The sequence below is a fragment of the Mesocricetus auratus genome, unplaced genomic scaffold, assembly GCF_017639785.1.
Source record: "Mesocricetus auratus isolate SY011 unplaced genomic scaffold, BCM_Maur_2.0 Super-Scaffold_15014, whole genome shotgun sequence".
Lineage (NCBI taxonomy): Eukaryota > Metazoa > Chordata > Mammalia > Rodentia > Cricetidae > Mesocricetus > Mesocricetus auratus.
The window spans coordinates 17,035,444-17,047,594 of record NW_024429186.1 but is presented as its reverse complement, the minus strand read 5'-3'; the positions used below and the strand labels follow the sequence as shown (position 1 = coordinate 17,047,594).

The window sequence follows — 12,151 nt, the reverse complement described above, 5'->3', positions numbered from 1 at the left end:
TGAAACTAATCAGATTCACTAGGCTCCTCTCTCCCTAAGCATATACAAGCAGTAAGGACTACCAAGAGACACTCTAAGCAGAGTTGCCTAGGAGAGGCTCACGTTGAAAGAAGTGGAGACCAGCTAAGCTGCCTGTAAGGGACACTCCAAACTCTTGAGTTGCCTGTGAATTGTGCAGTGCAGCCCATGTTTCCAGCTTTCATGAGCTGTCTTCATGCTGGAGTAGGCTTTTAGCAATGCAGTTGGCCGAGTCATTTCTGCTCCTGTAAGTAATCTCAGTAAAACTCATTGGTTCACCAAGTTGGACTTTGGTGGTATTCTTACTTTGGTCTGCCCTCAGTTCTCTGAGTAGATGTTTGTTCACAGTTACCTAGGAATAGTGTCACACAACATGGGTATAGCCTATATGCTTAAGGAAGTGTGACTTAACCAGGGTAATGTAGCCACCTGATAAGAAAATGCAAATGTTTTCTGGTTTGTTTTTTAAGATACAATTGTTGAAGGGACTAAATGAAGCTGGCCTGCTATAAATACCTGGACTGGGTAAATTACCATCAGAGATTTACTGATCAGTTACAGTAGCTGTGAAGTCCAAGATGAGGGCTGGAGAAGACCAGATGTCTTGGGTTTCATTTTTTTCATTGATGGTATCTTTTGTGTGTCCTCATGTGGCAGAGGAGCAAAGGGGACAGACAAGCTACCGTCAGCCTCCTTTATAAGGACATTTTGCTACTTAATAGGTAGCTGAAGGGCTGGAGAGATGGCTCCATGGTTAAGAGCCCTTGCTTCTCCTACAGAGGAAAGCTCTATTATCATGAACAGGACACATACACAGCCAAAGCACCTCCTCTCAATGCTAATACAAATCTCTCAACTTGTGAACTTTGGAGGTGACCTGATTCAGGTGATAGCACGGAGACCTGGAGACTCGTCTGCCATTCCCTTCCTGTCACTGTCGCACTTGCCCCTCCTCCAGTCAGTCTTCGAATAATACTGTGAGTCTCTCACACCCTCTCCCCCCTTGTTTCTGTGGCCACTGCGTAGTGCAGACCATCTTGACCTCTTGTGTAGTCAGTCGCCAGAACTATGAATTGATCCCATCTTAATATGTCCAGTTCGGCTGGGCGTTGGTGGCGCACGCCTTTAGTCCCAGCACTTGGGAGGCAGAGGCAGGTGGATCTCTGTGAGTTCGAGGCCAGCCTGGTCTACAAGAGCTAGTTCCAGGACAACTCCAAAGCCACAGAGAAACCCTGTCTCGAAAAACCAAAAAAAAAAAAAAAAAAATATATATATATATATATATATATATATATATATATATATATATATATGTCCAGTTCATGACCTTGTCAGTGACCTTTTCTTTTTTTTTCTTTTTTCTGTTGTTTGTTTTGTTTTTGAAGACAGGGTTTCTCTGTGTAGCTTTGGAGCCTGTCCTGGAACTCACTCTGTAGACCAAGCTGGCCTTGAACTCACAGAGATCCGCCTACCCCTGCCTCCTGAGTGCTGGGATTCTTTCCAAATGGGGGTTCTAGGACAAGTTGCTCTGGGATTGTTATGCAGCCCAGGATGACTTCGAACTTTTTCACTTCTTCCTGATAGTGCAGGGATTACAAATGTGGACCACCATGCCTGGCTTATGTGGTGATAGAAACAGAACCCAGGGATTGGTTCATGCTTGGTAAGCTGTCTACTAACTAAGCTACATCCCCAACCCACTTCACCTTAAATCTTAGATAAGGAGATAGTCTCACACCGTCACCTAAGTTTTACATCAGTTCAGTAGCTTCCCATTGTGCTTATTCTCCTTATTGCCTTAAAACCACCCTTTGTGATGCACCAACCACATGTCCCACTTTCTCTTTCTGAATTCCTTTCTCCAGTCATACTGCTTGCTTGCTTTTGGAAAGTTCACAGGGAAAGCTGTGCAACCAATACACCTTATATGTCGTATGAAGTGCCCACTGTACCACACCAGGATTGTCACCTTATATGCTACTAAACTTGTAGCTTCTGAAGTCAAAAGAGCATGCTTATTTATTATTAAGGGTTGGTGCAGAACAGTGAATAAATGCAGATTCTTTATTGAATGATTGGTGCAAAGAAACCATCACAATAATTTTGTGAGATAAAGATGTTTTGCTAAGTCAGAATAATCACGTAAGTCTAGAGAGATTGCCCAGTGGTTAAGCACATTTTTCTTTGGGAGGACCTGAGTGGGTCTTAGCACCCACAAGGTGGCTCACAACTGTCTGTAACTACAGTTCTAGGGGATCCAGTGCCCTCTTCCGACCTCCACAGGCATCAGGTAGGCATGCAAGTGATATGCATATGTACATGCAGACAAAACACATGTTAAGAAATGATAAAGATAATTGTAAAAATTAAAAGAGTAATCATGTAGCATACACTTTGGTATGCTCTTTGTAACTATGGACACCTCAACTTCAATCTCCACTAAGTCTGTGTATTAAGTGAGACTGTACAAAAATGTTTCCATCCTCTTGAGTATTGTACCTTTTAACTGGCATTAATTTTATTGCCCCAGACCAAATAGTTTAATAAATTTTACAGTGTTAAGTGTCTCCTGTGTTCTAACAAGAATCAGTGGTAACTAGGTACTAGATTCCTAATCATACTTCTAAATTCAATCTTACCTAAAACAGAATTATGAAATGTAGTTTCCAAGCAGGGACAGTTGGACTTGACAATGTGAATTATGAAGGAATTCCATCTATTGTTTTCATTCTCTTACCTGTTTTTTTTTTTAACAGGGTTTTGTTGTATAATACAGGAATAATAAAAAGTAGAAACATCTGGTAAATGGGTAAACAACGGGGTCTGTCCATGTTAGTATTTTCTCTAAGGCAGACAAGGGAGGCATACGAGGCATGCTAAGGAGCTCATCACACTCCAGAGACAGAGTTCTCAGGACACCAGCCTCCCCCAAGCTTCTGCAGGCAATAAACAGTCACCAGGGAGAGGACTCCCTCCGTGGGTGGCTGTATGTTCATCAGGGAGCTCCAAAGACACAGCTTTTGTGAGTTGTTGCTCTGTAGTGTTTTAGCTGCTTTTGAATTACCCATGCTCCTAAGTAACCCCAGTAAGCTTAACTGCTTCAGCAAGCTAGACCTGGATGGAACAGTTTCTTTGGTCTGTTGTTAGTGCCCCCGTAGGGTGAGTGAGTGTTACAGGACGTCACACAACACCTTGCAGGGAGCACTTGGCCATTAGACAAATGAAGCACTGGTACATACTATAACATAGAGCCTAAAACAAAGCAAAAAAATATGTTGAGGGAATCCATACACACAAAAGGCCATGTTAGACGAGCAGTCATCTGAACTATATAGATTAGGCTCTACCACTGTCTGAGCTGTCTCACCACCCCTAAAAGAGCAAGCTTTAAATTTCAATTAAGTACACTTAACTAATCTTTGAAAACACAATGCTGTGCATTATATTTAGGAAATCAATGCCAAATCTAAGGCTTCCTTATTTTTAATGATTTTAGTGAACAAAACCCTAGTACCATCTTTTAGAGTTCCCTGGAAGCACACTTTCTTAGTCTCCATATACTACAACAAGGTATTGCTGGTGATTCTGAAGTTCCAAAGTCAAGGGCCATAGCCAATGCTGACCTTCTCGTTGCCAATCCTGAGGTGTAAGGTATCCCATGGCAAGTAATACAGCTCTTGTAAAGCCACCAGAAGTTCGGTTACAGATGCAGTACCCTGATGCATAGCCTAGTCCTATCACTTTTCAGAAGCTGCACTTCTCCATGGTATTCTAAGACGCTTCCATTCTTTGAATACTTCACAATGGAGATTAAATTTGAACACACACACTTCTGGGTGATACTCTTGAGACCATAGCGTATATTTGAAAAATATGAGGGGAAAACATTGTAGTTATGACTGTAGTTAGTACTGTAATCCAAAGAGAGAAACTGATTTTTTGGGACGTGGTCTTGACACATATGTATGTATGTATATACACACACATATATGCATACATACATCCTTGGCTCACCTAGAACCAGGCTGACATTGCATTTGCAGCAATCTTTCTGTTTCTGCCTCCTAAATGCTAAGATTATAGGTTTGTACAACCACACCTGGCCTCACTAGTTATTTTAAGACGACTGTGCCTGATACTTGAAAGTCCATAAAATTCACCGGGCGTTGGTGGCGCACGCCTTTAATCCCAGCACTTGGGAGGCAGAGGCAGGCGGATCTCTGTGAGTTCGAGGCCAGCCTAGTCTACAGAGCTAGTTCCAGGACAGTCTCCAAAACAATACAGAGAAACTCTGTCTCGAAAAAAAAAGAAAAAAAAAAAAAAAAAAGAAAGTCCATAAAATTCAAAGAATATAACTGATTACCTCAAAAAGTATAAAAAGAATCACACTTCCAATTAAATAATAAACATTTTTATTTCTCTGATAACTTTTAAAATGTGAACATTCTGTGATTTAGCCACAGAATTTATTTACTTCCAAGTAACTTCTTCATTGGGCCTCAGTTCCCTGTGTGAAAAGAAATAAGAAAGGAAAAACAGTAATTCAACTTAAAAAACATGAAACTTTTATTTTATGTGTGTGTGCCATAGAGTATACACATTCACCGTGTGTGGGTGTCCTAGCATGCCAGGAGAGGGCAGTGGATCCCCTGGACCTGGAGTTAGGCAGTTGTGAGCCACCATGTGGGTGCCAGAAACCAAACCTAGGTCCTCTTTAAAAGCAGCAGATGCTTTTAACCACTGAGCTATCTCTCTAGCCCCCATATAAAAATTATCTTTATGAGAGGGCCAGAAGTTTATATTTGTTTACATTCTATGAAACTGACATTTAAGTTTTACATTAGATTCATCATAAACATTCATTCAGTTCTCCCATAAACTTTTACTGTCTCTTTCCCAGCTTAAAGAACAGTAATTTTTTGATTACATGATACTTGGTTCTTCTGAGTGCACTTGCTTCTGGATCCTTTGCAACTCATTTCATCTTTCTTGAAATAGCAGACTTCTGAACCACACCTGCATAGTGACACTGGATGCTACTCAGTCTGTTTACCCCTTTGAGCTTCCAATCCTGATAGCTACATCCACTGGCAGATAGCTACACTATCTGCTCTTGATAGGCATGCCATAGACCCAGGCAGCTTCTGGGCGTTATCACTCAGTCACTATATGTAAAGATCTCAAGCAGTGATACTGAGAACACAGCATTACTGTTTACTTCAGCTATATTATGGCTTAAGACATATGCAATAGCATATATGAAAGCATAAATGATAGGTTTTGGGCAGCTGATTTAAGTTTTGTTTCTATACTAAAATACACTCTTTAAAAATTCTGACTTTGTAGAAGTGGGAACTACTAAGGGAGGCCTCAAGGGAAAGGGCAACAATAAAGGTAATGAAAACTAGAAAAGATATAATATTGCATGTTTCCTGTCATGCAAAATCTAGATTTAAATACATGTGACATGAAAACAGAAGATAGTCCATTTGGGAAAGGAATGGAACCAGTGGTGGGGGGAGGGGGACAAATATATGCATAATGGGGGTGCTGGAAAATGGCTCAGGGTATGAGTGCTTGGTGCTCTCACATAGGACACCCACACCGGGAGGCTCACAAGTACCCGTAACTCCAGCTCCAGGGAACCCGATGCCCTCTTCTGGTTCTAAGAGCACCCACACATGTGACATGCACATAAATAAAAACATTTTTTAAAAAATCACTATGAAAAGATTAATAAAAGAAAAAACTTTCAAAGATCTGAAATGGCTAGATAATAAACTAAAGATTATTTATATTCCAAAGGTAATCATACAGTTTCAACCAATGATTAAATAAGCCAGAAGTGTTCATCACTTGATTATAAATCACCAGAGTAGAAAATACACCTCTTTTTATCTCTGGAAAAAAGCCCAAACCCCCTAAAAGCTCGTGGACTAACCTTTGAAACAGCATACTCTTATTCCGGAAGGCAGTCAGCTTTTCGTCATCCCTCTTGTCTAGATAGCATCCAAAGGCCAATCCCACAGGGACAAGTATATGAACCCAGTGCTCACGTACAAGCTGAAGCAAGGTCATCATGGCTGCTAAAATGGGGAAAAAATGAAATACAAGTGCCTTTGAAATACTGAAATAAAAGGTGGTTGGGGATTCCTAGGGACTAGGAACATTACACCTTAGGAGGGGGATGAGGGTGAAAGGATATAATCAATACATGCTATATGAATGGGGATTCCATTAGTATGTTCAATTGGTGTGTTAATAATTACCCTTTGGTTTGGAGGGTTTTTTTTGAGACAGGTGTGACCTTGCTACAGTTATATTCTGGAACCCACTGTATAGACTAGGCTGACTTGAGCCTGCCACAGATGTTCCTGGTGCTGAGATTACAGGTGTAAGCTACCACACCTGGGTTAACACAAATCCTCTTTTAAATTGCATCTGAAATGGAAGATAGCTATGGGCATGACATGTTAAAAGCATAAGCCTCTTCAGGTTTGCTTGGCATCAGAAAGCAGGTAAAACCCAGATTAGACGGTAATGGTTAATATAAGATTCACTGTACTTGGGCCAGTGTGATGGCTCATTGGGTAAAGGCACTCACTACCAAGCCTGGCTGAGACTGATCCCCAGAACCCACATACATGGTTGAGGGAGAGAACCACTTCCACAGGTTGTACTCTGACCTTGGGGCATACATGCACACATATACACACAGATAAACATAATAAAAAAATATACTGTATCACACCATTTACAAAATCTTATTTTTTACTTCATCTGTGATTTGATATACTATAGAGTCAAGAAATGGACCTGCAAAATGAATAAGTGCATTCTTTGTGTTGCTTTTGACCTCACATATATGAAGTATTTGTAGATGCTCTCACACGTAAATTTAATATTGTTTTACTATTTTGTTTTTCTGAGACAGGGTTTCTGTGTAACCCTGGCTGTTCTGGAACTTGATCTGTACACCAGACTGGTCTAGATCTCAGAGAGCCACCTGCCTCTGACTTGAGTGCTGGGATTAAAGGTGAACACCACTACCACCCAGCTTGAATTTTTGAGGAAAGAGAAACTTATTGAAAACTATTTTTTGAAGGATAAAAAAAATAATTGAAAAGAACATAATGTCACAAGAAAATGTTGCAGAATGGTATTTACTGAATGGTACTAGAGTCTAAGCTATCATATTTCTATATACAATGTGTAGTAACTCTTATTCTCATTTTATGCAGTATGAAAATAGCTTAACTCGGGGCTGGAGAAATGGCTCAGTGGTCCCGGTGTGTATAGGTGTTGCCAGTGCACACATGCATGCTCACAACCATAATTCCAGTTCCGGGGGATCCAGTAACCTCACTTCCAAGGACACCAGGCTCAAACACGGTGTACTTGCATACATGTAGACAAAACATGAAAAAAAAATAACACTAAAAATCAACAGCTTATCTCAAGTAGCTGTTAATTGCAAACTGTTGTTAAAATTCAAGTCCACTCCAAACTGTGTCTCCTATAGCATAGCATACTTTCTTTCTTGAGTTGCTATTTCCAGTTATCTAAGGGCTTTTTAGCTTTTAAAACATTCCAAAGGGCAGGTGAGGAAAAGCGGGACTGGGAGTTGGGTAAAAAAAAAAAAAAAAAAAAAAGCAAATGTGTGCTGAATTCAGTAAACACCACTGAACCACCAATTTTGTTAATATTTGTATACATCCACATGCAAATGAATACATCACATGCAGTGGCTGAGAGGACCCGACAGTTCTACAATACATTCCTGGCAGAGTGTCTAGCATAACCTGTGCAGGTGTTTATGTAGGCTCCATTCCTGCTTCACCTCCTGATATGGACTGTGTACACCACTCTACTTGTCAGATTTTAAGAATCTAGTACCTAAAGTCTCAGTGTTAGACTATAATCATGAACTTACTATATAGTTACTATATAGTTTGTACTATATAATATTCCTTATAGCGAATTTCAGTTTGAACATCACTTATCTACAAAATTATGATGTAGCACATGATGAGATGAATATACACTTACAGCTTGTCCATCTGTTAGTTTTATTTTCAATTCTGTTGCCTAGCTACAGCTGGAATTCTCAACACTTACTACACATCAGAACCACCTGGGGACTCTTTTTAAACTAGGGGCTCTCTGGCCTTACTCCAGGACGAGACAGGAATAGAACCACCACTCCTGGCATTCTAAGAATCGTGTTTGGTCTGACTCCATTCAGAAAAGAGATGAGTTAGGACTATGGAGTTCCTGCCACATATGGGCTCTTACAGACTCCAGAACAACTCACCTACTGGTTTGGGTACAAATGCTTCTTGGAGACATAAATATAAGTGAAGCCAATCTTGCTTTATGTCCTGGAAGACAGTGGTTCTCTTAATAAATAGTATCACTTACATTTAAAGTGGTTCTTGAAATGCTAACCAAGGGCTCAATAAGTAACTCTTCACCTGCTTTGTAAACTTGAGCCAAGCAAGAAAGGAGATGATAAAGACCTTTGATAATAAGATGAAGTTACTTTAAAGCACTCAACTGCAGAATACTAGACAATATCTGTGTTCATGACACTGTGTTCAAGTTTGGCAAACTCAGTGGTCACCTATACTTCCTGTCTTTATTGCAAACTTAAGGGCCAAGAAACATGCTCAGCAGGTAAAGGCGCTGGCCATCAGGTCTAAGAACCCAAGTTCGATTCCTGGGACCTACATGATATTAGGAGAGAGTTCTCAACAGTTGAAAGTCACCCTCTAACTTCTACACCAGAATGTGTGCTGTTGCATAGGGTACACACAAACACTTGCATGCACCACACATAAATGTTTATAAAAAAGGTGTTCGCTTCATCATTTACACAGCTGTTAGATATCATTTTGTATTAACAAGTACCTGCTGATTCCCAGCTTAGAACCATTTAAAAGAGCCATTACTAATTGCATCCTAAGAAGTGGGTTTAGTCTGACTATTTAGAAGAGATGAGGTAGGCCTATGGGGGCTGTTGCCACATTCAGGCTCTTACAGACTCCAGGCGTAGTGACAACGGTAATAAGAAAAGGAGCCTTCATTAAATCCATGGTTGGATTCAATCACCATGAAGGAATATCCATAAGAGATAATGACACATCTTAGTTCTAGGGAGGTGTCTCATATTACAGTGGTACAGTATATATTCAGTGGGCTTAGGAGCAGTGCAGTGAACAGTATCTGCATGGATGCTTTCCTGCAAGTCGATGAACAGGGAGGGCAAAGATAGACATCTGTGAGTCAGAATGATTTTCTACAAAATGGGTAAGAGAGGAAGTAGTGAGGATCTTGGCCATGGGCCCGAATCCGTAGAGCTTCATCTAGTCTAGGCAAAGGTGGTGAGGACCTGGACAAGCTTCACTGAGGCAAATCTAGGTTTTGGGTAGCCAAGAATTTCAGCAAGAGGACAGGGCCAATTTGTGGGAATCACAGACCCTGGCCAGAAACCCACCCCTCCATCAGCCTGGGTTTACTGAAAACAATTCAGTGCCATAAAGCTCTTGATAGGGCTCCAATAAGGGCTCCCTCACTGAAACACCATGACTTAGATCCCCCCTACGGCTAGCTGTTTCTTCCTGCTCCCTGTTGTTTCTCCCGAATTCTGGTGCTGGAGATTTAACCACCAGCCAGGAGGGTGAGAAGTCTGTGAGAGCTGTGAGAGGTGTGTGAGAGCTCGGTTGGAGAATTGTGTGTGTATGGATGGGAGAAGTCTGTTAAAAAGGGAAGCGTTTTTTCTTGAGGAGTTCTCCTAAGCCGACTTGGGGAGCATAAAGTTTTCTTAACGCAACCGACCGGTCTCTGTGTCATCTATCCCGACCACCTCGCTACATTCTCGGATGCAGGCTGCTCAGCAGGTGCCACACCAATTAATTGATTTAAGGAATATATTCCTGGCTGGTACTTATGAGAGCACTATACATATTAGTAGTCTCCTTGGCCTCCTCAGATTTATCTTAAGTTTTTTATAAGTGTTTGTGCCTGTGCATGAGTACTGGTAGCTGAGAAGGCAGAGGCATCAGAACCCTTCGGAGTGGAGTTCTGAGTCGTCCATGCAACATGGCTGCTAGGAACCAAACTCTGTCCCTCTGGAAAAGCAGCAAGCACCAAGCCATCTCTCTAGCCCCAGGGGTGTCTTTTTTGCATGAGGGTTCATAAAAAGAATTTTATTTCAGAATTTGGAGTAACTTTAGTATTTTTGTTGTTGTTGATGTTTGTTTTTTGGATTGTTTTGTTTTTTCTAGACAGGGTTCTCTGTTAGTCCTGGCTGTCCTGAAACTTATGCTTATACCAGGCTGGCCTTGAACTCAGGGAGATCCACCTGCCTCTGCCTCCTGTGTATTGGGATTAAAGGCACGTGTACCACAGTATTTTTTAAGGGGGGAAAAAAGAGCTGGGTTTCATGTTAGGGCACTAAGGAGTCATATTTCTTTCCCTCTGTGGGGATGGGGAGGAGCAAGGAGGGAGATGCGGGGGGGTTGCTCTTAGCTTTGTAAAGCACTTTACTAATACAGAGCTGCACATGCTGCCTTGGTCATGGATCTTTCAATATTAAAGTCATCGAATTTTTTTGGCAAGCTTCTAAAGAGCTGAATCTTTCTTTTCCTTTTTTTGAGACAGTTACTGTGTTGCTCAGGATGGCTTCAAACTTACCACCCCCCATCCTCACAAGTAGTTGGAATTACAGATGTGTTTGTTTGTTTGTTTTTTGAGACAGGGTTTCTCTATATTGTATTGGAGGCTGTCCTGGAACTCACTCTGTAGAACAGGCTGGCTTCGAACTCACAGAGATCCACCTGCCTCTGCCTCCCGAGTGCTGGAATTAAAGGCGTGTGCCACCAACGCCCAACCAGATGTGGGCCACTTCTAAGAGGTATTTCTACATAATCACTAAATCATATAATCCTCACCACAGCACTGCGGGTTTGTTAAGTAACAATGTCTCAATGCAGTGGACATTATTATTTTTTTCAGATCAAGAAATCCAAGTTCATTCATGGCAAAGTAACTTTCTTTAAATTAGAGAGTGAAGAATCAGGATTAGCATAATACTCAGGCAATCAATCTTTATCCTGACATGGCTTAAATTCTTGTGTTATACTGCCTGGTATGTACAGAGGTAAACATTTAAATCTCAATCTCTCTCTCCTGGCTGTGTACACCAAGCTAGTCTAAATCTCACAGGGATGCACTTGCCTCTATCTCCACCCAGCTTGTTTGTTTTTAAAACAAACAACAACAAAACCCCTCACATTTTCCCTATTTTTTCTCCTTTCCCCTTCCAAGAAGAAAACAGAAATTGGTGTCTTATTGTGGTGAGTCCGCTCTGGATCTTTAGAGATAAGTAGACATTTTAAGAGAGATACATTGCATCTAGCTGGATCTCACAGTACCTTATAAGTACCACTCACAAAGTGTCACCTAAGCCGTGGAAAACAGACCTGAATGCGGACAGCAATGGAACCTTTGAGATCGTGACATACACAAGCTGGGAACCAAGCATAAAGTCGAGTCTTTAAAAGACAATTGGTTGAGTGCAGGCTTCATATTTAGTAGAGTCAAGTTGGGCGAAGAGGCAGATGTCTAGGCCTAGGCGATTGTGAGCTGCTTCTGGATCGATCGGGGCCACGTTCCCTGCTGTGGGCTCAGAGTCGGATCCCTGTGTGCCCTCTCCAGTCCCGAGAGGGGAGGCCATCGGTGGTCCCCAAACTGAACTATGGTTACGCCAGCATCAGAGCACCCCTAGTAAGAGGTGTGGAGCGGGCAGGGCAGCCCGTAATGCTCCCCCAAGGGCGACCCTGGTTTCCCTCCACGCGAGGCTTCCCCAGAACCCTCCCACCTGCACCACCGCGACGGGTGGCGCCTGGGTCCCCAAACCCACCTGCAGCCCGGTGCCAAGCACGACCCACGGGACCAAGGGCAGCGGCAGGGAGCTAGGCCAGCGGCGCCAGCGGAAGCTGTGAACTCAGAAGCTGCCACTCTCCGCGCCAGCCCTGAGAAGAGGGGTGGCGACGACAACCCAACGCTTCTCTCCCTCTCCTCACGAGCGAGTCCTTTAGTTTTTAAGCTCTCAATAATAACAAAAAGCTCT

At 42.1% G+C, this 12,151-nt stretch overlaps 1 protein-coding gene across 2 annotated transcripts; it reads right to left on the bottom strand.

The window, feature by feature from the left end:
- Positions 1 to 4,413: 4,413 nt before the first annotated feature.
- Positions 4,414 to 12,100, bottom strand: Ndufb1 (NADH:ubiquinone oxidoreductase subunit B1). Of its 2 annotated transcripts, none has more exons than XM_040742610.1 (3): positions 11,942 to 12,100; positions 5,960 to 6,104; positions 4,414 to 4,525 (listed from the first exon to the last, which is right to left on the bottom strand). In XM_040742610.1, exons 2-3 carry the CDS (start codon positions 6,097 to 6,099, stop codon positions 4,489 to 4,491), a joined length of 177 nt encoding a protein of 58 aa, XP_040598544.1. In that variant the 5' UTR covers positions 6,100 to 6,104; positions 11,942 to 12,100; the 3' UTR covers positions 4,414 to 4,488. The 2 variants fall into 2 exon arrangements, with proteins under 2 accessions (XP_040598544.1, XP_021081850.1); XM_021226191.2 differs by having other exon boundaries at positions 5,960 to 6,101; positions 11,942 to 12,090.
- Positions 12,101 to 12,151: the final 51 nt, after the last annotated feature.

Coding starts and splice junctions, on each gene's coding strand:
- Ndufb1 (XM_040742610.1), bottom strand. CDS start 6,099: ATGATGACCTTGCTTCAGCTTGTACGTGAGCACTGGGTTCATATACTT. Junction 4,526..5,959: donor AAGAGTATGCTGTTTCAAAG/GTTAGTCCACGA, acceptor CTTTTCACACAG/GGAACTGAGGCCCAATGAAG.